Source organism: Montipora capricornis, chromosome 12 (assembly GCF_036669925.1).
Source record: "Montipora capricornis isolate CH-2021 chromosome 12, ASM3666992v2, whole genome shotgun sequence".
NCBI classification, from domain to species: Eukaryota; Metazoa; Cnidaria; class Anthozoa; order Scleractinia; family Acroporidae; genus Montipora; species Montipora capricornis.
In genome coordinates this window covers 17,551,840-17,579,339 of record NC_090894.1, presented here as the reverse complement: position 1 = coordinate 17,579,339, position 27,500 = coordinate 17,551,840, and the positions used below count along the sequence as shown (strand labels likewise).

General features: G+C 38.4%; 4 protein-coding genes across 14 annotated transcripts in view; 2 read left to right on the top strand and 2 right to left on the bottom strand.

Moving 5' to 3' along the window:
* Nucleotides 1-15,025, bottom strand: part of LOC138027167 (potassium voltage-gated channel subfamily H member 5-like) — a 58,654-nt gene extending 43,629 nt beyond the window's left edge. Inside the window, exons 1-4 of one of the 10 annotated variants that reach the window (XM_068874690.1) lie at nt 7,525-7,697; nt 5,184-5,396; nt 3,165-3,270; nt 43-134 (exon numbers count right to left, since the gene is read on the bottom strand). In XM_068874690.1, the coding sequence (XP_068730791.1) occupies nt 43-121 (79 nt within the window). In that variant the 5' untranslated portion in view covers nt 122-134; nt 3,165-3,270; nt 5,184-5,396; nt 7,525-7,697. Of the gene's footprint in view, nt 1-42; nt 135-3,164; nt 3,271-5,183; nt 5,397-7,079; nt 7,212-7,524; nt 7,698-9,111; nt 9,253-10,153; nt 10,173-12,266; nt 12,286-14,902 lie in introns of those variants that run through there. The other 9 variants (XM_068874689.1, XM_068874692.1, XM_068874691.1 and 6 more) reach the window with 9 other exon arrangements.
* Nucleotides 15,026-15,758: 733 nt separating this feature from the next.
* LOC138027166 (CB1 cannabinoid receptor-interacting protein 1-like) lies at nt 15,759-17,708 on the top strand. Its single transcript, XM_068874687.1, has 2 exons — nt 15,759-15,975; nt 16,913-17,708. The coding sequence occupies exons 1-2, from the start codon at nt 15,791-15,793 to the stop codon at nt 17,220-17,222; spliced, it is 495 nt and encodes a 164-aa protein (XP_068730788.1). The 5' UTR covers nt 15,759-15,790; the 3' UTR covers nt 17,223-17,708.
* Nucleotides 17,709-18,630: 922 nt separating this feature from the next.
* LOC138027165 (leucine-zipper-like transcriptional regulator 1 homolog) lies at nt 18,631-21,906 on the bottom strand. Its single transcript, XM_068874686.1, has 2 exons — nt 21,597-21,906; nt 18,631-20,709 (listed from the first exon to the last, which is right to left on the bottom strand). Exons 1-2 carry the CDS (start codon nt 21,718-21,720, stop codon nt 19,334-19,336), a joined length of 1,500 nt encoding a protein of 499 aa, XP_068730787.1. The 5' UTR covers nt 21,721-21,906; the 3' UTR covers nt 18,631-19,333.
* A 63-nt stretch (nt 21,907-21,969) lies between these two features.
* Nucleotides 21,970-27,500, top strand: part of LOC138027164 (zinc finger FYVE domain-containing protein 21-like) — a 10,127-nt gene continuing 4,596 nt past the window's right edge. Inside the window, exons 1-5 of one of the 2 annotated variants that reach the window (XM_068874684.1) lie at nt 21,970-22,103; nt 23,480-23,530; nt 24,956-25,124; nt 25,322-25,391; nt 25,551-25,648. In XM_068874684.1, the coding sequence (XP_068730785.1) occupies nt 21,987-22,103; nt 23,480-23,530; nt 24,956-25,124; nt 25,322-25,391; nt 25,551-25,648 (505 nt within the window). In that variant the 5' untranslated portion in view covers nt 21,970-21,986. Of the gene's footprint in view, nt 22,111-23,479; nt 23,531-24,955; nt 25,125-25,321; nt 25,392-25,550; nt 25,649-27,500 lie in introns of both variants that reach the window. The other variant, XM_068874685.1, reaches the window with a different exon arrangement.

The window sequence follows — 27,500 nt, the reverse complement described above, 5'->3', positions numbered from 1 at the left end:
GTTTTGTAGACATAAAACAGGGATAAAAACAAGAATACTTACGAAGTCCATTTGATCTTCGAATAACATTTTCCAGAAAAGTGTTTTGAGGTACAACGAGTCCCCGGCGTCCAACGCGCATCACGCCGCGGTACCTGAAAATACAGCGGAAAGGAACATGAAAGATCACTTCAACAACCCATGGCCAGATGCACGGTATTAGTCACATAGTGCTTGTTGATGCTAGTATAACATGAATATTCCAATTTAAACATTTAAATTTTAACTTCAGAATTAAATGTCTGCTGTTTTCTGAATTAAATGACAAGTGAGTTGGAGGGGAGCAACACCTGTTTACCAAACAATACTCCTTTTAGAGGAGAGTTGATATCGACTCTCTGCTCGGTGAACATGGACCGTAACACAATTTACGTTATGATGGACAATCGGGAAAATTTCCGTTGATCATTGATAGGTATTGACAGAAGCCCGAAAAGACATCTTAGTCATCTAACAAACGACGTAACAAGAATAAACTGTGGTCGGTAGTATCGTTTGCAGTATTCTTACCTTCTTTCCAGAACGATATATTAAGACAGTAAGTTCTCAAAATTGCATGAAAAAGGAAAACAAATTCTTGCATTTTAGCTTGTTTTTATCCAAAAAGCGATGATTTGAGACGTACAGTATAAGCCGGAATATAAAACTGAGGAGATGACACCTGAAAATTTTTAAACAAATTACCATAACAATCGCCTATATGCCAGTGAGAGGTACAAATGACCGAGAAAAAAATCATTCAGATTGCAAACTGACGCCCAGTGAGGCTAACCCTTCTCTAAACGAGATTTATAAAAATAAATAGATGAAACATTCAGGAATTTATCTCCAAAACCCGATGTAATTTTATGTAATTTAATTGATCAAATAAAGCAAATATAAGAGCAAAATCCCTACAGCGGATTTAACTAAAAACGTGTTTTATTTTAAATCTGTATTGAATGACTAACAATTTCCTCCACTCGGATATGTCTTAAACCTAACCCACCATGTAGGAATTTTTTAGTCAATTTAATACGGCGATTACCCGCTTCAAGAATTATTGGTTTGTGTTCATGCCCATTTTTCTGTATCGTAGCAAAAAACTGCATCGTTTCATGGAATCTATTGAAACTGAAAACCTGGTGTTATTAGATTGGTTATAAATTTCCGATACTATCCATTATATTTGTAGCTGGGGACCATGCTCGAACTTTCGTTGTTGACTCGCTCTCACAAGCGAAAGAAACCAGTCAAACCGGCTTCATCAGCTCTGACATCAGAAGAAGATTTTTCCAATTATTTTTACCGATACATGAACTCATCTAACCCAACCATCTTTTTCTCGCACGCAATCAAGATCGCGGCCTTGGCATTTGACATAGTAGATGGCAACGCCCCGGGAGGGGGGGAGGGGGTACTCGATGTATCCCTGGTTGGGGAGGTGCGGCGCGGCCCTTCATACCCTGACCCTGTTTAAGACAAATATCGCTGATTTTCCTACCCATTTTAAGACAGAATTCCGATTTTTGATACCCTGTTTAAGACATTTAACACAGTTTAAGACAAAAATTGATAAATCAATACAATGATTAAGACAAAAAATGATGAATTCGATACCCTGTTCAAGACAAAAATCCCGAAAAACATACCCTGGCTGGCCGCACGTACCTATTAAGCCTTTATAAGAGAGTTCCCCCCCCCCCTCCCCCAGTTCTTGGGTCATGCGACTGATATGTAACCACTCACTGTAGTTGTGATCGTAAGTGAAGAATAAAAGTGCCGTTGTTGGTGGTGACTTTAACTTATTTGACTTAACGTTGAATCATGTATCCAGAACGTGGAAGAAACAGTTATACTTCTACTGAGAATTAGGGCTTAGGCATAGGTGTACGAGATATTTAAAAGTGCCTTTGTGGCGCAATGGTCAGCGGCAAACCCTCTGACGAGGACCATCTTCCTAATAGAGCGTTTTCACATGACGTCACGGCGGCCATGTTGGTGTTCCAAAACAAAGAAATGGCGGCGATGATGGTGTACCACACTAATCCTCCAGGGAATTAACTATATTATTATGCAAATACTTTCTTTTGTTTCAGTAATCCAATATGGCGGTTGGTCACGTGAGTGAAAACGCTATGAACATTATTAAGTGTCATGAATGGCTATGTAGAAGTAAAAAAAAAAAGAAAAGTATTGATTTAACAATTTTAACAGGCATTCTTGGAACCTCCACCAAAGTGTCAGCTGTCACACGACATCACGAAATTACGTTCCACCAGTGTGTCGATTTGGTGGTACGCATACGTGACGTGATGGCCACACCGGGTTGGTGTTACAGCTTGAAAAAAAAATTGCATAAACTCATTTGCAACCTAAATATTACTTGTTTTAGTAGGTGAGCCACATTTGAGAAAATCATGGTGAAATATACATTTAGATGAAGAATATTGTGAAATGCAACTTTACAAAAACTAAGAACCATATGAAACGTGTAAAATACCGGGGTAAAATATGACATTCTAAAATGTCGACTAGATGCAATAACTATAATCATCCGCGGCAGTTGGCAACTCGTATAGTCTTGTAGACCACTTTCAAGCCTGGGGTGTCGAAGAAAGAGACAAAAGTGTCTGTTATTAGAGAAAACGCTGGAAAAAGTACAGAATGAAACTTAAGTGTTATCTCTCAAAACAGAAGTTACTTATAAGCTATGTAAAGCTTGTGATTACATAACTAGAATGTGGTGGACGTTTTCTTTCGAGATATGATGATAATTTTTCACGGTAAACGGTCCCTATGCTGGACGAGTACATGTGTGAATTACAGGCGCATCTTGTCACGTCCACTCAGGCTCCTTTCCGTGAATGAGTGCACCGATTGCTTTCTTAACGAGAAGAGTCGGATTTATCTTTAAATTTGGGACATGTACTAGGATATAAGAGCAATTAAAATTTGTCTTGATTACACCACACATAAGAGCAACTGATTCACGTTCTTTAATTTCAGCAAACCTGTTCTACATCCCACATGATATTATTCCTCTTCTTTGTCGTTCGTGCTGCTAGAGAGTAAAGCAAAATTCACGTCGCCCTCAAGGTTTTGTGTCTAACGCAATTGTTTGTATTGAGGAATAAGAATCCTACCTGAATATATGTCAGAGCCGTGACCTGAATACGATAAAGGAAAGTACAATGACCAAGGACGGAAGATGTCGCTTAAAGCTGAATATACAAACATCCAAAGGGCTTGCTGAAATGAGGGATTACGAAACACAGTTCAAATAAAACTCATTTGCTTAGAGGTTTTGTACTAAATTAAAACGGGAATTGAGCCAGAACCAAACGGGTGTTGCAGTATTCAGATTTCAAGTCTCCTCATTAATTTTTACGAGTCGCGTGCGAACGCTCAGCGCTCGCTGTCAGATAACTTCAGAGTCTTTTCGGACTCACTGTGAGAGTCTTCGGGGAAAAAGCATTGACATAATTATGTTCTGCTAAATTGATAACACACTATTTTCATTAAAATTGACCAAGAAATGATGGTCATAATTTTTACTGACGAAAGTTGTCACGCGTTTTCACTAATTAAGTGACTTTATAGGGTTATAATACTTATTTTTTAAAATAAAAAATACATTATAAAAGGAAATTCCATTCTTTTTTGTGTAAATGCTGTTATAAATCTTTTAATTAGGAAACGAACACGATTAACATCTTACACTTGTCAGTTTGAAACGGGAAATTTGACCGTTTAAGAAATTGTTCTTTCTTCTATAATTAACCTCTCCACGTTTTTGCAAAACGTCTTTTCAGTGTGACCAATGGCGAAAAACACCGTCTTTTTATTGATTTGGGGCCCATTCGAAAAGTCGGGTAAGTTTACAGTTTGTCGGGAAGTATAATCTGCGTAAGACAACGCTGGGTCTTCATTTACTTTGTTTAGTTTTCCAGGCGTTTAGCAATTGTTTCTATATAACCTTGCCCAAAGATAGTCAACACAGCCTTTCAATTAAAATAAGTTGGATTGGGAGAGAAGAATCCGAATAGTATCATAAACGACACCCGCAGGCAGATTTTGGTACTCTTCAATTTCACGAATTATTTTTCCTCGTCACTGTCTTCGTCGTCATCATCATCGTCATCACAATCAGTGTCTTCTTTAATGTCATTCTTCAAAACATCAAATTATTTTCATCAACCATAAACGATTGTAAGCTCTTTTATAAAGGTGCTCTCTCTAGTCCTACGCACATTTTAAAGACGAAGATCCAGCGGAGCTTCACCTCAGCTCCCTCAAGGACGGTTCCCTCGTTTGTACACTTCACTAAGTATAGGATGGTCCAAGATCTACAATTTTTAAGTCAAGTTACCTTCACTATTTAATCATTAAGCTTTGACAAGAGTAGATCCTTTTTTTTTAATCTGGAATTTACCTGGTTGTTATCTTTCGTGGTGCTTATTATGATCCGTGAACATACTATTCAAAACTGATCATATCAGGTCCACCTGGACATTGCGCCAACTGAAAGGAGCTCTCTCGAATAACAAGTGCAAGAGTTTTGGCTGCGCGTCTTGCAGTCACAATAATTACAATGGCCAACCACTACCTGGTCCCATGGATAACATGTTTTGTAATAAGCTGATCATGTCAAAATCACTTTTCTTTCACTTTATACAGTAAAAGTGTCGCTTGTTTTTGGAATAAGTAGCGTTCTGATGTTCTGTCTGTTTCCATGATTTCCTTTATGTAAACGTTTCCTTCAAAATGTCAAATTTAAATGTCTTTTATCTCTACGATCCATCTATAACAAGTTTCTTCCAGTTAAAGCAATCATAAATCTCAACTCTCTTATGTTCGATATCCTCTAAAAGAAAATTTTCGTCTAGTTGTCGGCCGTCGGTTCTCTGGCATCTTATTATCTGCTTTATCAAACAATGGTAACATTCGGAGAGGACACTGACAGTTAACGAATGGAATCTCAGTTTGAAAATAACTTAGTCATCAACTAAAATAGGTAAGTCCAGAAACCAGACCAAACTACAATTTTTACACGTAAAACTAGTCTGAACCTCAAGTCAAAACATATCTTCATACGAACTGATGAAAAGACTTGCATCGTTCGCCCGAAACAGTATTGGATCCGCTTTCTTACTCAAGATTACCTGTTTAGTTGACTAGCTTTGCTTGGCACTTGTTTCTATGAAGACAAGTAGGAAGCGATTCTTCCTCAAACGGAAATTAAAGTCAATTAGTTGTCTCCCAAGATAATGCTGTACACTGGTGGTTCAGGACCGAAATATCACCAACCCGGCGAAGCCATCTCGATTCGTCGTGGATGGCTAAGTAAATCTTGCAATGATCATTTCCATATCCAGCTAAACAAAGAAAAAACATTGTTGTCTATACATCAGTGAAAATGTCAAAAACAGAATTACGAGACGACATGTTTTAAATTAAAATCAACAATCTGCATAAATATTTTCCTCTTTTTACCAAACGTAGTCATGATTGTATTAACATATTGTATTCAGCTGACATTTCCACGTTGATTAAAGTCGATAAATTCTGGTGAATAAATGCTGTATTAAGGATTCCGTGTTTCTTTTTTCGTAGATCATAGGTTGAAATGGTCAAAGTGAATTCATAGGACTATAACTCCCGCTTGCTGTGGTTATGGCGTCGTTTATAACGCCTCACATGGCCTCCAAATATTGCCTCGTGTGGATTTAAAGCCCACTGGAACTGCATAGAAGTCGGCAAAACCATGGACAACCTATGCCTCGACAATCCTTAGAGACATGTCGTGTAAAGGAATTGACGGAATTATTGGAAACAGTTTGAAAGAAATGTTAACCCTATTTGTTATCAGACGTTTAGCGGAGCATGTTGTTAAAGTTTATCGGTACTTACAGTAGAATGGTTATCGATTCTGCACTATGATTGCTGCATAGCATGCGCTTTCATTTCATTGCCATGCATTGCAAGACTTAAATTCCATTCAAATTCTTTGAAAAGATATGTTATAAATGTGAATTTTAACGCCCCGTTTTCAGCTATTTACATTCGAGGGAAATTTAGTCAGACAACAATCAAGTTTGCTATGTTTGGTCCTACAACTACCGAATTATCTTAGTGTTACGAGAAAACTTTATCACGTCATTCAGTGCTTTCAGTGCTTTTTTGGCATTATGTTTCTTGGTGGAAAGACGATAGGGGATTTTTTTTCTTTTTACTTTTGTGTTTTAAACCATATGCAAATTTGAGTTCTTCAGAACAGAAATAGCAAGGATCTTACAAAGGAAATTTGAAACATCCGCTCAATTACGTGTATCCTTGACTGACTGAACCTCTTTTTATCGGCGTAAGAAACAGTATGTAGAGAACAAAGCAAAAAGATAAACAGAAACTTAATTGTTCTAACGGCGTCTTCAAATCATTCCTTAAAGGCCGTTATCTGAAAATAAAGGTAAAACCGATCAGTAGAACTTATTTCCTTCATTTTTGTGACTACATCTAAAACAAACAATACCAGCCACTTTTTGTTTGAGCTGGATACCGAAGAAGTTTTACCACAAAGTTATATCGCCGGATCATTTTGAGATGAAACTTATTTCTGCTGATAAATATCAATACTTGAATTGCTATTGAATGATTATGACAACTCTAACGCGGTTTAGGCGTTCAGTAAAATTTGCCGAATGATCCATGACACTGCTGATGCGTAGGCAATTTCAGTCGTTCTGTCAGCTTTTCAGTGCCAATATATATTTTACACCAGAAAGTATATTTTAAAAGTAGGCTAGAGGATCTAACTCCGTTTCGACGAGGGGAACACGGAAAGGTTTACCGACAAAACCCGGTCATATTCAAGTTGAATCCCAGTGACAAAAAGGTGCAATCGTGACTGAGATCGCGGAATCTTACGCTATAAGCCATATTAAATGGCCAAAAGGAGTCTAAAGACCAAATTGGACGGGAACACAAGTTCTCATCAAAACCGCTTCTTACCAGAGAAAGTAATGCATGGCTGCGAACACTACTAAACTACATGAACTCACCAGTTAGAGGCTATTATATGATTCAGATCCGGTTCGTTTCTGATTGACTGATGTGACTACTGGTCGAATTTACCAGCACGTTTTTTTCATTTTCTGTCCGCCGAGAATTTTTTCCGATACCAATTTTAATACGAGTAAAATAATCGTGCGGCTTGAAAGCTTGGTATTGGTTCAACTTACACAGTTCGCCACCAGACTTTATTGGCTGAATGAGGATTGAGGCTCGTAATTGGCCTCGAGGTTCCGTCCATAAACAAAGCAGCTGGCTTAGGATGTACAAATCGTTGACAGAAAACAATTTCGCCTTTTATAAAGCGATAACTAACGACAAAACCAAAACTAACAAGGCAGAAAACTAATCTTGACCCATCCCGTACACGGTTTGCTATCGGTATAATAGTTTGAGCGCAACACAACGAGACTTGTTAACAAAAGCTGGACTTACCTGTCATGCTAAGACAGGTTTTCACTTCAAATTTTGGTGAGGAAATATCGATCGCCAGTGACAAAAACTGGAGAATACTGGTCAATTAAATACTATAAAATATCGTTATCTTGTGGCTAGAACTCAGGCGCTAGGTAAACAATATGAACTAGTTTAAACAACTGCAGGCATATAGCTTGCTAACAAGTAAAAAGAAACGTGTCTTTAAAACACACAAGAAAATAAATTATTTTGAAAACAATCTTAGGAGCGTTTGGAGATTTGAAACATTGGTCTTTTTCAATACTGCAGCTTTCTCCTTATTGGCTAAGAGATTCTCTACTGCTTGCGCGTCCAACAGAGTTTCGTTAAAAGAAATTTTTGTTTATCGCTACGTGCAAATTGTCTTGCCGGGGTGTACAGTAATTATTAATGATGTACATTGTTGAAATTTGCTTTTTTTCTCTATTTGAGGTGATATGAAGACTCACATAATCGAAAGTACCGCAAGGCAGATGCTTAACCAACTGATGCAACCTCTAAATGATATAAAGTCTCCAGGAGACGCATTTCGACCAATTCAGTGCGAAATCCAAGCCGCGAGCATTACAGCGAGAATTTCTTGATGTCTGACCACGACCTAGATTTCTTCGTTTTGCAGACGAAACCGTTAAGGTCCACAACAGTTTCATAATGCGGACATCTTATAATTCACCCCGGTTCCTTTCAGAGGTTAAGCTTGACATAATAAGCTACAAAGAGTTTCTTTTGTGACAATAAAGTTTGTTTCTCGTGTCCTTAACCATTTAATTGCCGCTGAAGCTTAACTGGTAATTACCGAGGACATTTCAGAAACTGGTATGTCTGCGCAAAATGTTACTTGCATTGAAGCAAACTGACGCAATTAACAGTCTTTTCCTGGTTTTTAAATCACGGTACCTTCAGGAGAAGGTCGTTGTGACCCGAGCAAGATAAACGGGGACGATGTGAATGGGGTATCCTTTATTCTAACATTAAATAATCGGAATCAGTTCGGTTAATTGCGACGCACTAACGCCACAAAAACGGAAAAAAAGACGAACAAAATGAAAACTGTAAGTGAACTTAACATTAAAACTGCTTTTCTCGATGTGTGTGACTTGGTCGGTGAGAGCCGTCAATAAACGAAGCAGGTGAAGCCGAAGACTGAGAGATGTCAAATCAAAAGTGATAAAGAAGCTGAATTTAAAAATTTCATCGAGAGTGGCAAACTCCGTCTAGTATACGTACATAGGTTAGAGCACTGCTGAATTTATGCGAATTAGAAAGAAAGTCAGTTTTTATTCGGGTGCTCGATGAAAGAGCTGTTTTTCGCTTATTTCGTTCTGAACTTAGTAAATGAAGTCCCAAATGAGAAAATTTTCGTTATATAAAAAACGGTATTGTCAAGTTGGGCCGTGTCAAAGAATGGCACCATTTTCATTCTTGGAGAAGCAATGTCTGTATTTTCTAATTAGAGAGCTTTCCACAGTCGCCACTGAACAAAATAGACAATGATTGGAAATTCAATGTATCACAAATGCTATTCGGGAGCTGCGATCGGATGAAAAGAAAACATTAAAACCTTACCAAGCAAGGAATATCGAACGAGGTCGTTAGAAGCTTAGCGCGGTATTCCTTGTTTGACAATGAATAACTCATCAAGTTCAGTTGAAGAAATCAACTCCTCGTTTTGCTGTCATGACGTCCAGAAAGTACCGTAGGTGTTTCTTTTTTTCTCAAGCTGACACACTAACACATCACGAATTAATAGCCTGGGAATAATTTCTATTTGACCAGCGCTAATTACTTCTACGTTCGGCCTCATTAGGAGTGCAATGATGACTCAGAAATAGAAACAAGCACATGTATTGAAAGGTCCTTATATGTTTAGGCTCTTATTTAGTCTTTCTTTTAAAATAAAAGTGAATGACATTCCCGGCAATTACGGGAGACCTACTTTCATTGAAACCCAAATCTCAAATAATGATAACAGTATTGAAAAGAAATCCCGACAACAGAATTGAAAAGAAATTCCGATAACATCTTGTTGGCCGATAGTCAAGAGTGGAGAGGTCCTTGATGCTGTTGTTAGATAACGACTATGTTCGCGGTAATGTTCAGTTTGGGTGATTTTAACCACAGTATAGCCGACATTCTACATGCTAAGAGATCCGTTAATATTTTCAATGACAGCAGAATGCTTAAAGAAGTTGCTTTCAAAGTGTGGATGACATCATTGTCATAGCTTGTTAAGCACGAAAGACGCATGCCCATTCTTAACTTGGCTGGAAAGCCAGTATCATAGAAATTCTATTTGCAAATAAAGCCTAATACCCTGGGCTCGGTTTTTCCCCCATATCTTGACGGGAACATTTTCGATCGCGAATTATTTGCAAAAAGCCATGTTGCATGATTTGCAGCTAATGATATTCTCAGCGTGAAAGCAAGCCAAGAACTATAGATCTCGAGACTTTTGTAACCTATAATGGCTAAATGTTTTGTATACCAAACCGTAGGAACCCATTTGTTCCATCTGCAACCACGATTTCAAACTCGCCACCTGCCTCTCGAACGGCTTGGACCCTGCATTAGCTGGTAGCATTACAACTTGAATTATTTATAATCTTACATGATGACTGTTTTGAAATATAACGAAGGGCGCTGTATTTATGGTCCTTTGCTGTCTTAACATTCTTTCCAGGAAAATTTCACTTGTTTTGTAATTGTCTTCCTGTCTTTCAATGTGTCGGTGGTACCTAACCTATGAGCAATACTTATTCAACTACTGAGTCAGAGAAATAACTCGCGTCTCCATTACCACATGAATGTTCATCAAGCACTTTATTTTTATACACTGTACATCAAGCTGTTGCTATAGCAATCAAGATGCACAATAAAGAAGTGTTTTTCTAAAATCTGATTTGCTTTATTTCGCACTTTCAAACGTTTTCTCTCTGAAATAAATGCGAAGATCAATTTATGACTGAGAAAGCTTTTTTCCTTCCAAAGGAATCAAAATTTTCGAGGCATTTTGAACAAAACTGAAAGGTACAGAACTGGGGCTTCTCTTTCAGCCTCTGTCTCTATGCAATGTACATGAGCAAGAAGTATCAGAACACGGTCCTAAGTGATATTATAATATATCATGGCCTTAGTACACCGACCTGCGCTTTCACACATGTTAAAAATATGAAAACATAATCTGTGGTGAATTGGATTTTTTCGTGTTATTTTCATTCTTCCTTATTTCTTCACACGTACCTTATACTAAACAGAGTTAACTCTGCACTAAAAAAAATGCCATCTTCGTAAAAAAATGAGGAGGAGGAGTGCTTTGTCCCCACCAAGCCCCCCCCCCCCCCCCCTTCCTGCCCCGCCATCCCTGAACATGGACTCGCTTTCCCCTGCAGATCAGATGATCAATTTGAGTTCCATGTGATAATCTAGAACTTTCCAGGCTACAAAATTCCGGCTAGGGAGCGAAGGCTTTTAAAATTCAATGACTGGCTTAAAGATCATGTAAGCTGCTTTAATTGAATGGGAGAATGAACTGATAACTGACATCAGAAATGTCTAGAAGTTCATTCGAAGCTCGCAATGCCGTTGCAACTGGATGAATTACCACTTTGTGACCAGGCTGATGAAACTGACAACTCTCGATTTTCAGAACTTGACGTTTCGCATGTCCCATCATACCTTGTTTAAAATCTTTAAATTGTAACTAGACAGAGAAGAAACAAGGAGACTTCTCGAAGGTTAATAAAGCTAGAATGGCCTGACGACCAGAGCATTTACTTTAGAAGTGTTAACTACTCGACCGAAGTGATTAAAGTTTGACACAAGGATTTCAAGGCAAATGGCGATTTTATAACTAGTCGCAATGGACCAAAGAGAATTAATTCTTGAATGATTCGGAGCAATTTGAGAAAAAAAGATTCTCAGTTAATTCTTCTTACTTATTTTCTATGATCTTCCCCATCGGCGACGGAGGCCTCATAATGTTTATTATGTCATAATGATAATGGTTGTTCTCTTCAAATATTACTTTTTTAGCTGCCCTTTCGAAATGAATCGTTTTCTTGAAAATGGATTGCGCCCGCGTGTCAAGTTCACTACAAGAATCCGAGAATTTTTACTGACCAGGATTGTCAAAAAGGTAGTGGAGTAGTGGAGATTTGCATCATGAGCTAAACACATTAATCTAAAAAAACTGTCAGTAACATATTTTTTGGAGAAGTGCAATTGAGCCAAGATGGCTTGAACTACATTAACTCGACGGCTGTTGTCAAGAATGGGAACTGGATTCTGATGGATTTTATTTGTCGAACGGCCATGTCAAAAGTTGCAGTTTTTTTTTTTGGGCGAGCATTATTTTAATTCAGATGATACAAAATTACTCGTCGTGTAGCTGCAGTATCAGTTGTAGGGAAGATTAAACGCAGTCATGAAGTGCTAGCTTTTAAACAGTCATATGCAGAGCAGAGTAGATCAGTACTGTTATCACATATTAAACTTGGCATGACCGCTCAGCAACAAAAGTTGCCTTTTGCCAGGCTCAGTATTGCCTTTGCTTAAATGACCTGTTCAAGGGAATAAAAAACGAATGGCTTTCACTTGACGGCTGCGTGCTATTTAAATGGCTTAAAATTAATGCAAAGAGGACCACTTAAAACGCCACTGTTACAAAGAGGAAGGAATAAAAATCACTGAGGATTTTGATTTAAAGTCAATGTCACACTGACCGCTTCTCCCCTGATCACACGGCACTCGTCAACCACATTCGAGGGTCAACTTGGCTTTTGAGCGCGATTTTTCTTGCCGCGTTTCAGATCATCAATCCACCTGCCCCTACAAGTTACTTCTTATTACAAGAAATGAAAGGTCTTTGATTTCCGGTGCTATCACAAATAAACGTAAGAGTGACTTTTTTTGTTTTCTTAGGACTGAGAGGTACTCTTCCGTTCAAAACACACCACTTCTTCCGAAATTTTAAAATCAAAATACCCTAATTTCTTTAACTCACCTGGATTTGTGAATCTGTTTGTTATATCTTCAGTTTCCAATTTGATTGCACGATACAGAATTTATTTTTCAGAAAAGCTATCCTTCCAATTTTTTTAATTATATGTTGAAAAAGGTAAACTGTCTTTGGAATCTCTCCTTTTTTGACAGTCTCTTGTCCACCGAGTCTTGTCCCTATTGGTAGATACATTTTCCTAATATATATGCTGGTGTTTTAAAATCTGCTTTGGGGGATTTTCATTAATAATGTTTTCTCTGTGTAAATTCAATTTATGAAAAACATTTTACGGGATGGACAGTCTTGAATTGATCGAGTCTGTTAATTTAAAGGAACATAACAGTTCTCAATTACTCGCAAAAAGCACTCTCAAATGGAAGTTCTGTACGTTGAACTCCAATTCAAAAATGGCTCTAGAAAACCATGCTTATAGAAATTCAAACAAACAAAATCCTTGTAAGTTCATATTCAGTTTGGAATTATTTTTATTAAAACTGATGATTTCTTTGTTTAGCTGTTCCAACTAGATATGATTAAACAAAGAAACGTAGTTTTTCGTGATATTCTAAATTCTATAGTAGAAAAGGTCTCGAATTCAAGGGACTATTCTTTATTGTATTCACTTCAAAATTTTTCCAATGCCAGAGTTGAACAAATAAAAGTACCTCATTGGTATAGGCACAATTGTTTGACTATATAAAGAGTTGACGAGGCAAACAGAAGCCGAGGAAAAAAACTGGATCCACTAGTATAGTAGACAGCTTTGCTCGCATGTTAAGCACCTCTTAAACTGAACACAATGCTATACTTTGTCAGTACCGTGGTCTTTTCTGATGATAATCGGTAATTTTTCTAAGGTTGTCAATTCAAAAGTCCCCATTGATGATGATGATGATGATGAACCAGACAGCACAAAAGCCACCTGTTAAGGAACAAGTTTCCATGCTCACTTTTTTCAGTCTTGGAACATTCACCACTGAATTCGACCATACGAAGTTGTATTCATGTCATCCAACATCAGTCTCTCAAGTGAATAGACTTAATTGTCAAGGGTTGCGAGAAGCATCGTGGAAAATAGAGCGGATCTCTAGTTTTGGCAACTATTCCGCCCGGAAACGTCAACGAGAACAAGTTCATAGCAAGGGGTGTTACACAGGCTAAGATTTTTTGGGGGGGCCAGCACCTTTTGCGGTACATATATTCATAAACTTTATTCAACCTTGAATTTGAATGTGGTTCAGTTTGGACTTTAAGATCTACGACAGCGACGTCGCCGGAAACGCGTCACCTCAAAATATATCTTTGCTATGTCGTAAGTTTTTTTACCGCGACTATTCCATCTCGATCACGTCGTACAATGCTGGTGAAGTTTCCTACATTAATACGGGTAGCCACCGTCGTTTTTGCAGGTCTCTAATATCTTGTTGCGGTTAAAATTGGGAAATAAATGCTAATTGCAACAAAGGCTTAATTTATTGGGATTATTTCACTTAAACAGAAATTTTGGAAGTGAAAACAATAATAAGTGTTAAGTTGAAAGACCACTTTGACCTGGTCTTTTTCCCGCATGGACCGTGGAATACAAATACAGTAAACACCCGCATATAAGAACAAGTGGATTAAGAACATCAGGCTGAAATTTGGCCAATAAAGCACCATATAAATAAGAACAAATTCAGCCTGATAAATAAAACATGTTCTTAATACAAAGGGAAAGGGCATTAGGATAAGGAAACAATACAGTACAGTAACTTACAGTAACTTATATCAAAGTACTATGGTGTTCAGGACCATTACAAACTACAAATTCTATTACAAAACAGCATTGTAACCTCTAGTAATATATAATTTGAAATATTTCTGAAACCAATTTTAAGAACATTTTAAAAACACTTTCACGATGATTTCTCACTAAGCACCCCTCATATAAGAACACGACCAGCCTTAAACCTGAAAAAAATGTTCTTATATGCGGGTGTTTACTGTATGGCATGTCGTTTGAAAAATGGGCAATATACTGAATTTCGGACATGTGAGCTCAATCGTAATAGTAATAAAGCGGCAAACTGTTAGCGAGAAAAAGGACGTTCGATGATCTTTACGAGGCTATTTTCTCGCTGTTGATGGTTGATTTCTAAACGCCTTACTGCTCAGTCTTGAATGGCAAAATTTCGCAGTGTTTAAAAGTTATTACTGCATTGAGGCATGTTTCAATTTGAAGAGGCGCGCGCATTGAAATAGTACATAAATTGACTTATATCATGCAGAAAGATTCGAAAATACAAGTTTATCGTATAACTGTGAAAATTCTACTAGTCATAAGTAACAAATTTCCCGCAATGATGAACAGACACTCACCTCTTGAATCATAGCAGTTTTGTCTGATCCTTTTGAAATGGCTTTTTCAACTGTCATCCTAAAGAGACTTATCAACTTCCCTTTATGATCCCAAACGTCTTCTCGGTCAAGCCTTTTCACTGTAAACGTCGCGAGGTTGTCGAATCATGATTTGTGCTCCCACGTTTGAAAATTCTGTAAGTGTACTGTTGCTTATTGCGCATGTCCTTACGTCAATCCACCTGTCAACAAAGCTTCCTTTGAAGGTGATAAACATTGTATTCCAACGCATTTTTTATAAAACTTGACGTTTCAAATATTATGACGGTCACTTTTGAAAATGTATGTTGACTAGCATACGAAACGTCAAGTTTTATAAAAAATGCGTTGGAATACAATGTTTATCGCCGGTGTTTGTGTTATTTCCTTTGAAGGGCTTCCTAAAGGGGACATAGTTTTTTGAGTGGACCTAGAGCTACAATCATGGACAAAAGTGTTGGGAAGGTAACTTCATTTTACAGACACCCCCCTCCCCCTTTTCAATGTTGGATTTTCCAGGGGAAAAAAATGGTGACTTTTCTTACCTGAAGAACTCCAACATTGAATGTGGGGGAGGGGGGCCACAAGAGCGTGGTATTTCCCAAATACTTCAGCCAATAGTTAAAAAAATCGAATTAGGGGTGAAGTGAGCTGATGCCCGCAACCTTCCCAACAACTTCTGACCACGATTGTAGATGTGGTTAAAATCCTACACAATTCAATGAGATGAAATAAGATAAAATAAGTAAATTAAAAAAATTCAGAAAAGAGGATGCCTGGTCGATAGATGTTCAAAAATTGCAGTACACCGTTACGTCACGTTACGCATGACTATGGCGTGACTTCTTTCATAGCGGCACCTCCTCCAAGATGGCGTCTTCCAGGTCAGAAGAAAAGGCGTTTAAACTGGATGTTAACATAACCAAGTTGGAAGATTCTTCCCCAGTATTTTTTAAAGTTGATGGTGAGAGATTCAAGGAGACTCAAACATTGAAACTTCAGATAGAAACTACTTACAGAGTTTCCCTCGAGTTTCGACCATCAATGGAAATGAGGTAGATGCTCCTCTGAATTGAAACGTTTTTCATTCATCCTTTAAGGGGCTGTTCTAATCCAACTGCTTATCACCATGACAAGAAGCAATCTCTCCCAACTAAATAGAGTTCAAAAATGTCTCATCTATGCATATAAAATAATGGCAAGTAATTTACAATGCAGAGTGCATCACTCCGGTAGCAGATAGACGTCTTTAAAAATGATATTATTGTCGCGATAAGATGCATAACCTTTTTGCATAACTCTGTCATCAGATTGGAATACTGCCCAGCTCACTCGGATTTATTATCACCATGCAAGAGATGCCCTTCAGCATTCCATCAGAATCTTGTGCTCGCGTATGGGGGTTTGAGGGGAGGGTGTACAAATAAGCAGAGGATAGATTAACCCACTGACGAATAAAATCGTCTGGCGTTTGACAGAGTAAAATTAATACTAAGGAAGGCCGGTTTAGGCCGGTTTAGGGGTGAATGGGTTGGGACATTGATTTTCAGTGAGTGATTAATAGCTTGGGGTTTGACAATTTTTGAATACCTGCATTGTTTCAATTTGTGACTTCCTCTTCTCTCTTTCTTCATTCCCAAGGATAATTTCTTTGAAGCAGAGTTAGCACTCTGGCTCAAACGAAAACCACAATTAAATACACTGTAGATTATGGCTGCACTTTACCTGGTACAAGCCTCTAGCCTACTTCAACACCTTGGCCAAGTATTATTCAAGACGAGCAGAACTTCATCTAATCCCACAACTGAGGGACTAGATGGATGATGGGTTAGGTATCTGGTACTGGTACTTAATCACTCTCTGTTGCCGATTAGAATACTACATCTCCATATGTGGTCATCCTGTTTTGAAGAATGTCATTACTGTCATCAGAATTTAGTATTATACAGTAAATCTTCTTAACAGGTTTGGCAATATTTTCTTTTGTTGCAGTGAAATTTCTCTAGGAGGGGTAAGTCTTGAATACAAGATGAAGAGAAGTGACGAAACAGCATCTCGTTATGAGTGTTCCTGGTCTACAAATGGAATGAGTCAATCAAAAAACAAAGATCGACTTTACTTGCTGATATTTGTCAAGCTTAAGGACAACAGACAACTTAATGCCAAGGTTCAATGCAAGATGTATTCTTTAAAAGACAAAAATCACATTACGTGGGGAACTTGTTTAAAGAACTTGCAGCTTGATTGTAAAGTAGTAGATGGACAAAGCCATGTGGATGTTCAAAAAGTTTTATTCAAGTAGTAAACATTGCCGCAAGGCATTATTTTATATACCATAACGAGTGAGTGCAAAAAGCAGGTTAAGGCTGCCTTTCAGTATCCTTACACATAAGCATTTTCAGCATTGTACTTTCAATTTGCATATGTCTGCTTGAGTAGATAGATGTAAAATAGAGATTTTTCTGTTTACCCAAAATGTTCTCAATACCAGACTTTTATACCAGTCTTCATAAAGTTTCTGAAGTGAGGAATTTGCTGTCTTCAAATCAAATCCAAATCATCACAGTATAATAATTTGCAAACAGATGAAACTACAGCTGTACCACAGTTTTGAGAGATCAATAATATTAACGCATCACAAAAATGCAAAAATATTGAGTGTCAAATTTTACATTACTGTATAGCAGAACAAATAATTATTAGTAAAAGTACCGACAAGTTTAAATAGAGAGATTTTACGAATGAAGTTTGAAAAAAAGTTCATGAAATAAAGGTAGATTTACAGATATTCTTTTTGTTGTTGAAAGACACTAAGCATTAGGGCTGCAACGATACATTTTCTTAGGATACGATACATATCTCGATACAAGTGCCACGATACGATACACAATACGATACATCATTACATACAACTGACAAGTGACATAATCTTACTAAACTGTGTTGGAATCTTTAATTTCCATTGATAACAAATAAGCAATTAACAAATGGTAAAAAATAACACAATAAGACATTTTGATGAATGAACCATGTGTTTTTGCTGTGGGTGCGTAAGACTGTGTCAGCTGACAACTTATTGGAACTATGCATGGGTGCATACGTGATCGAAAGCATGCGAAGCGATACTAAGCAAGGACGAAGCCCTGTGGCTAAAAAAAAGCTTGTATTAGGGTGAGAAGTCATTAAACTGATTAAAACAGTAATTTCTGAATGTTGGTAAAGTAATTTCTGATTTTTGATGAGGAATATTTTATTGTTTTGCGATACAGCGATATCCCATTCAAATATTGATTCTCGTATCGTGACAAAAAATATCGCGGTTCACCGGTGCACCGGTGTATCGCTGCAGCCCTACTAAGCATCTTGATGATAGAATTATCTTTAGCTACATGTACACACAGGTCTGAATCGAATGGTTTCAGAAGTGATTCTCTAGCATGCTATTGGTCGTTTTTGATACATAACTTAAGATCCCAGCAGTGGATCAAATATCAGTTTCTACTGTTTTACGGAAATTGGTCAGAAACAAGGGAAAGAGGACTTTGGAAAGTTAAAATAAAAAACATTCCCAGGGAAGCATGCCACCGGACCCCTACAAAGGTTTTCTTTGTTTTGGAAACTGGTCATTATTTATCCTAGATCTGCCCCTGCATCCAGAGTTCTTTTTAGGGGGAGGGAAAAATTGGTGAACAGAAAAAGAGGCAAGTCACTCTGCTAATACTCACTGATTAACAGTTTTGTTACAAAACATCTTTCCTGACTAACCTTTCTCTGGAAATGGTAACGATGTCTATTGCTGCAGTCAATAGTCTCAACATGCCTATAATGGTTAGGGTTATGGACTGCCATCTCTTTCCCAGAGAGCTGATTCTGGATGAGTTTTCCTTTTTAACAGGAAGTAGAAGTAAACTGGATTGTAACAGACTTCAGACTTGTGGCCATATTGAGATATATCTTCACACATGAAAAGATCACCATTGCTATGGTTACTTAATAAATTGCACCACTGTTCATTGGTGGTGAAAAGTACTTCAAACATTCATTGCGCCCACTTGGAGAGAAATTTTGTATCTCTGCATGGCCATGTAATATTCTCTATGTCATTATCATAATTGACAAATTTGTCAGTCTAAGCGGGTTACCGGTAAATGGTAAGTGAAGACTTGACTCCTTACTTTAATAGCACTTTTAGAGCATTGTTATTGTAGACATGGCACCAATATATGACTTCAAATAATTTGCACAAAGACTAAAATTACTGTAAAAGAGCCTAAGGGCTATTCCATAATTATAGTATTTGAGGCTTACATATCAAGTGCTGACTGGAGGTGGTATGCACCTTATCTCAGAAAATGTGTGCTCTACTTAGTTGTACAAACTAACTTTATTTAACTAATGGTGTCTCCTTGAGGTTTAGAGATTCCTATTTGATGGTCTATATGGCTCCTCCAATGGAGCATGCAGCTCAGGCTGTGGCACCTGTATCATTTCAACCTCCACAGGTTTGTACTTCACTACTGGACGCAACCCTCCTTTCAGCCTCAAAATTTGACACTCCTTACTGTAACAGGCACAAATGGTCCCCACCAAACCCATTGCTAAGATGAAGATGGCAATGAGAACCCTGAATCCAAAGGTTATATGAATAGTATCTCCAGGAACATGCGTTGCTATGGTTGGAATTGTCAGTCTCACCTGTTCAAACTTCCACAGATCGTTCAAAATACCATCAAATTGTTTCACATCATGCCCTTCTCCTCCAAACAGCCATAGTGTTTCCCCAATGGAAAATGAAACAGCATCCACTCTTGGACCAGGGATATTATGTACACCTTGCTTCCGTTTCTTACCAAACACTGGAATTCCTTCACCCCTGCTTAAACCACCAATCCAGACCCACTGACTCCTGGAAATGTTGTAAACCCACAAATCTGACAGGAGACCTGACTCGCCATATACACCACGGGAAAAATTATCAAATCCTGAACCACCAAACATCCACAGATTATCTGCGTGAAGCCATGTTGCTGCACCCTCTCTGCAACCAGGGTGATTATTGTTTGAAGGAGTACCTTGTTCTCCATAATTTCCAGTGCATTCTCGGCCAAATGTTCTGCTGAGTTTCATCCAATCTGATGCTTCCGTTGAAAACTTCCAAAACTCTGATGTAAGACCATTATTTGTTGCACCACCAAACATGTAGAGATGCCCTGATGGATGAATCCATGCAGATGCTTTAGAGCGACTACTTGGAGGACTTGTGTTATTCTTTACTTCTATTTTAGTCCATTGCATGTCTCCTAATGAAAATTTCCAAAAATCTCCAAGTTTCTGTTCTGATGCGGTGTATCCACCAAACATCCACATTATTCCTTTATTAGTGTCACACCAGGATGCAGCATGACTTCTTGGTAGAGGGAAATCAGTCTGATTGTCATGAGTGGACCACCGATTTTCATCAACATAAAAAATAAATGCACCCAAGGACGAAAATACCATGACCCTGTTTTCATAGCTACACAACGCACAACCAAAGCAAGGAGGTGGTTTTTGCTCACCGCTAATGCTCTTGTTGAACTGATGAAAATGCCATTGTTGTCTTTTTACATCCAGTGACCAAAGCTCATGTAATGGTTTCATTCCTGTTCTTGTTCCGCCATAAATCCACACTGTTCCATTAGAATCCACCCAGCTGGATGCTCCACGTCTGCTCCCTGGACATTTCTGGGTGCCATCCACTACATTGTTCTGATTTCTGTGGTCACTTCCTCCAACCCAAGTCCAAACTCCTATGAACAAGTTGAGAAATATTTTTTCAAAAACAAAATTACATTTGTTGTAGAAACTGGAGACCACAACCAACTCAAATGGGTGTTTTTCAAAAAATGTCTGTCAAAAGAAGAAACATAGATAAAGATAACACCATAGGTCATCAGTGAGGAAATGACCGAAACCTTTAAACAAAAGGGTCACCTCGCAGCTCTTACAAGGTCTCACCTGATTGGAGACCACCCTTGAGGTTTAACAAAACAACAAATAACAGAAACAATGGACCCTAGGCCTAAAACAAAAGGGCTGCAACTCTATCCTCTAGGGTCCATTGTTTCTGTTATTTGTTCTTTTGTTAAACCTCAAGGGTGGTCTCCAATCAGGTGAGACCTTGTAGGAGCTGCAAGGCTACCGAAACAAAAACCGTACTGGAAAGAATGTTAAGGGTAAGTAAGCTTCCACATAAATTAACAAATGCATTGGACCACTTTCAATTATAACAATAATCGTTGTTTGCTTTGCTTGCAGAAGCATTGTTTCTAGTTTCTCTTGGGCCTTACAATGGTCCCAAGAGAAAAAAAAAACAATGCTTTAATATGCAAAATTTTGGGTGACAAACAAAGAGTATTATGGTATTAGGCTGATTTACATGTAGCAACAGAACGGGAACGTCAGTGGCGACGTCGCGCGCAGCAAAACTACCAATGAGAATTTAGAATAGAGAAGAAAAGAGTGGAGTCTATTCTATTCTGAATTCTCGTTGGTGTTTTTTCTGCGCGCGCCGTCGCCACTGACGTTCACGTTCTGTTGCTAAATCAGCCTATTTTTGAAAGTGGACCATTAAGATAGATCTGACTGTTTTAATTTAAAAAAAAAAATTGAAAAGCCGCAGCCAAGGCAGGCTTACCTTGGGTGTCCTCACCACGACCGTTTAGGAGGAGGCTGTGAGTACAGCGTAAATGATGAACAGTGAAAAATACAATAAGCGCATACGCATAAATAAACATCAACTTCAAAGGTCGCAACGCCATTCTTCAAGGAGTGTTTATATATCTTCCAATGTGTCTGCACAGCAATCTTGCCACAATACTTCCTCGATTTTTTTGCAGAGGATATAATGATCAGTGTGTACGCTTTTGCTGACCATACATGATTACCCTAACCCTAATTATAACCCCTTGACTCAAAAACATCGAACTTTTTAAGGCTTCTGTAAATAAATGTCATACACGAAGTGCTTATTCATACCTGTTGATTCTGCTGCAATGTTGAGCCCGCGACTATAATCGAATGCAAGATGTCTTCTGGAAAGCAACTTGTCAGGGGTAAAAGTGGTATGCGAATGATTGCTGTTTCTGAAACTGAACGCAGCCCTTTTCTTATAGAGGAACCTCAGTGGACTGCTGATGATCAGGTACCAGGTTGTAACGCATTTTTGTGTGCTTTCAACTTAATACATAGATATAATTTGTTGGATGAGTTTTTGGAGTAACTGCAAAATACATGTACCCCGCCACATCGAGTATCTTAAGTAGCTGGCTACGCGGTACGCGGAAAGAATTAAAGTCAAGATGGTGAAGTATCTTTACAAGCTGGCTGCGCGGTACGCGGTACGCGGAAAGAATTAAAGTCAAGATGGCGAAGTATCTTAACAAGCTGGCTACGCGGTACGCGGAAAGAAGTAAAGTCAAGATGGCGAAGTACAAGGCTGCTGCCTAAGAAAATTTTAAAGGGGCCCTCAGAGCTAAACGCTGAGAACTTAGGAGCCCAACATATGAAGTGAAAGGTGTTGCTGTGAAAAATTAAGGCGCCCAGAGCTATTCTTTGGGAGCCCCAGGCTACTGGGCTCCTGCTAGGCAACAGCCTTGGCGAAGTATCTTAAGTAGCTGGCTACGCGGTACGCGGCACGTGGAAAATTTAAATTCTAGTGTACCCTAACCCTAACCCTAACCCTAACCCTAACCGAACCGTAAAATTAAAGCTAAAATTTTAAACGAGTGCTTAGGCCTAATCACTGAAACAAGTGCTTAGGCCTAAACAGTAAACGAGTGCTACCGGTATATTCTTCTCAAGGTCTCGGTAAAAAGTCTAGTTAACCGAACCGTAAAATGAAAGCTAAAATTTTAAGAGTGCTTAGGCCTAATCACTGGAACGAGTGCTATATTCATCACACGATTGTGTTAAAAAGCGTAGTTTAAGTGAACCGTGAAATGAAATCTAAAATTTGTAAAGAGTTCTTAGGCCTAACTTCTGAAACGAACGCTTAGGGTTAATCAGGAAACGAGGGCTATATTCTTCACACGATCTCGTTAAAAATTCTAGTTAACCGAACCGTAAAATGAAAGCTAAAATTTTAAAAGAGTGCTTAGGCGTAATACTGAAACAAGCGCTTAAGCTTAATCAGTAAGCGAGTGCTATATTCAGCACAAGATCTCTGTTGTCAGGTTTTCACGTTGTTAATACTGGTGACACGCGCTCTTCCGAGTTCACAGTTCCACAGTCTCGTCTGTGGAATTACTTAGGCTTTGACGCTTTAAGAAAGAGGAATGTCATGGCGTTCCGCGTACCGCGTAGGCAGCACATATAACATCGCTGCGCCATTTTGAAATTTAGTTCATTCGGAATTTAGTCCAAGTGGCGGGGTATTCTACAGTGCATTCCTATTTCTGGGTACCGCGTACCGCGTAGCCGGCTACGTGGAATATAGTTTGAGTGGCGGGGTATTCTGCAGTTAAGCCGAGTTTTTTTGCAGCTTCAATCAAATAATCGATCTTGTGTTTCTTCTTGCAGTTTCCTAATTGTGTCAAGTGTAATCGGAAATTTGACTTTACTCATCGTAAGGTAATGTAAGAAGTTACCATGACTGATTCAAATAGTTCTAAAGGCTGGAATTTATTAAAAACTGCAGGAAATGAGTCTCATCGATGCAATGTCATTTAAAAATGACATTAACCTTAAATGGTTCTTCTAATAGACCATCATGAGTAAGTTAATTGTATTGGTATTAGTAATAGCTGGATTTGTGGTGATATTTGGCATAAACACCACAAATAATAATTCAAAGTTGTTTTACATGACTTAATGAGCTGAGAGCAAGTGAATTGTGGACAAAATTGGAAAATCACATTTGAATTTAGGCAGTGGCTGGCTATTCGTACGGGACCTATACACCGGTATCCGAATGTTTCGCCCGACGGCTATTCGCCCGGAAGTACAGATGATTCGTTCGATGATATTTAATTGACTTAAATTGGTACACAACAACCATCATAATGTGAAACCCATAAAAAAAATAGAATTTAACATTACTAGCATTCAAACAGTCTCTCACCTATTTTTCAACATGTGAGCCAAGGTTAGACGCAAACTTTCCATTTTTTTCAATTCAGTTTATTACCTCTTGATGTAGTTACTTAGTTTAATTACATACATTTGTAGTTGCTGACAATGTTACTATTGTATTAAGTAAAAGAGCTTGAGCATGGTGGCCAAATAAACCATTCGGTTTCCTAGTTGGCCCCCATGTTACCTCTGTCGATAACAGCAGTTATGCTAATGTCCTGCAATGAATGAAGTGGGTAGTTATTAAAGAAACTGTGGTGCTGCATTGGTGGGGAAGTAGTATACAAAAATTTGGTTTTATCAACGGAGTTGATAATGTAAATTGGCCACCGTACAGAGATTCTAAAAGCTGACGTTTGGAGCGTTAGCCGTTCGTCAGAGCGAATCGAGTAGTAGTTTTTATAGTAGAGTAGGAGCTATGCTAGTGGTGGTAACATGGTAATGTGAAAAATAGGAATATATTAGTTAAATGAAAAACGTTTGTTAATACCCTGAGGATTAAGGGTGCTGATTTGGAAGATGAATTTTTGTTCCTGATTCTTGTGGCTTTCCGTCGTACCTAGATGTAGGGAAAGGCCGCAGATAGCCATGTGTTTTTTGGAGTGGTTAGGGAGATTAAAATGACGAGCGACTGGCTTAGATGCATCTTTGTCATTTTTCTCAACATTGTGAAGGTGTTCGCGGAATTGGTCACCTAGTCATCTACCTGTCTCGCCAATGTATAATTTATTGCATAACGTACAGGTTATGCGATAAATGACATTTGCGGAGGTACATGTGAAACGATCGGTTATGGGGTTAGGCTAACCCTAACCCTAACCCTAACATCCTGAATGATGTAACATTAATTATTTCTTAATTGCATGGTTAATAATACTTGGGTCCTACATTATGTAATGTGTTTGTGGATTGCGTTTTGCATAGCATCACTGCAGAAGATGTGGAAAGATATTTTGTGGATCTTGCTGTGCACACAAAGTTATGCTACCCAGACTCAGCTTTGTTGATCCTGTCAGAGTTTGTGAAGAATGTTCACACACAGCCAAACGTGAAGAAGAATTCTTTGAAAGACATTTGAAGACTTTATGCAATGGTTAGTCATCAAGGACTAGTTAATGTATACAGATTAAACTTACTGAAAATGGAACTGTTTCATTAAAGACTGTAATATTGTAGGTTTTATTGTCTATCTAATAGTGATAAATAACAATGCAAAATAAGTCTTGGGTATAAACTGAAAGAATCTGACAACTAAGTAATATTATTCTAATATTATTATTTTTAAAATAGGTGCACATTTCATTGTTGATGAATCAGAACCTTTGACATTCCTTTGCAAACTCGAACATCGTTTTCATAGGTAAGACTTTGACACACATTACATGCTTTGTACCTTTTTTTTTTTTTGCTTTTTACAAAACAGCACACCTTGGGCAAAGTTGAAAATCAGTTTTGAAATAGAGGAACAGTATTGGGTGTAAATTGTTATTTTTGACTGTTGACTGTTTCTGTTAATTAGAGAACTTCTGTTTGAGTGCTCTGATCCTGAAAGAGCAGCATTCCATGAACCAGTGTTTCTGGAGAAAATCGTTTCAGCACAGCTTGTGCCTAATGAAGGTATGCACACTTACAGCTGCCTGTCCAGAAATGCAGCTAATTTAAATTAGATGCATGTGGAATTTTGGTAAACATCAACATGCCAGTGATCTACATAATACGGTTATTCACATGCATGACCAATACCTCAGTCTCGTAAAAGACACCATTGTATTGAAAACCAGGACTCTGTGCAACTTGAATGTAAATAATATTAGACATCTGATGTCGCAGTATCACATGGCCATCACACCATGCGGTCGTGGTTATTTGTAACCATGCATTTTTCAGAAATAATTATTAAGTTTCAATTTGGAAAAGAATGCCATACATTGCTTTGTATTTTAAAGCTTTTGGCAAATATTGTTGATTAATTATCTTCGAAAAATGCGTGGTTACTCCCAGTTTTCTTGTTGGATTTCAATGACACTTGTTAAGATCTGCATTTCCTACACATTCAGTAAACCGCACAAAAATACCTTTGAATTAGGAGGCACTGTCCTTAAGTTCTGATCTCTTTGAGTTCAAGGGGCACCATTACCTTCTGGTTGCAGACCAGTTTTGCAAATTTCCCGTTATCCGAAAGCTCTCCAGCGCCAGTTCACCAACCATAGTTTCACACCTCAAGAGCATATTTGCAGAAGATGGTATCCCGGCCCAGTTAGTAACCTACAATGGACCACAATACAGTGCTCAAGACTTCAAGAACTTTACAGCCTCGTATGGAATAGAGCACATCACTAGTTCACCCTCATGCCCACAATCCAACGGTTTCGCCGAACATATATACAGAGCAGCACCATCTGACCATCATGTGAAATCTCCTGCAGAGTTCCTTACTTGAAGAAAGTTCAAGACACTACTGCATATGTCACATTGTGCAAAACCTATATGTACATCAGATTCCCCATGTTAAGGAACAGTTGCTGCATCAGCAAAACTGCAGCAGCCACTTCTACAACCAAAATCAGCCTTGAAGCCACTCCAAGATGGTGAACCAGTAAGAATACTGCACCAACACACAAACACCTGGGAATAAGTGCTAAAGAACCCAAATCATATATAGTCAAGAGCATAAAAACAGAAGGAGTATATTGCTGCGCTAGAGCACATCGCAGACCAGACCACACACCATGTCGTGAACCAAACAAAGACCCAGAACCAGCAGGCGACACAATTGCCACAAAACCATCAGAACCATCTGAGGAAACATTTGGTCAAGCCCTTGTGCATGATGGAGATGCCCAATATGTTGCCCGTTCCAGACGTACTGTAAACCCCACTGTTAAGCTGAACATTTAAGTGAAACTTAACCCTTTGACGTCCAAACTGGCCTAAACTGGCCAGACTTTAGTTGTCAATAGGGAACCCCTGGGAGTCAATGGGTTAAGCATTCAAGGGACACATTTGGCATCATCTGTTGTGTTGTTAATCCTTGCATGCGCCTTAAGTCACAGTTCCACATAGAATTGAACGTTGAACCTTGACCCTTGTCACGTTTGCTACCACTCTTGCTTATGCGTGTTTCCCTTGCCTCCTTTTTTCTTTTTTACAATGATGGGGAGATGTCACAGTATCATGTGACCATCACGCCATGCGGTCGGGGTTATTTGTGTTTTTATCTGAGGCAGCCATATTGGCAAGTGAATAAAAGCTTAGTCGATAACAGAACATTAAGAGTTTTCCAAGACCATGAGAACATATAGAACCTATAACTTAGGTCTTGATATTCAATTGTTCATTTTGTATGATTTGTAAGTTTATTAGGCTTTTTACCCTCATTGGTTTTTCTAAGTTTGCAGCATGTTTATTTGTTATAATTCAAGATTTTAGATATTTTTAGTGATTTCTAACAATTTCACGTGGGCTGTGA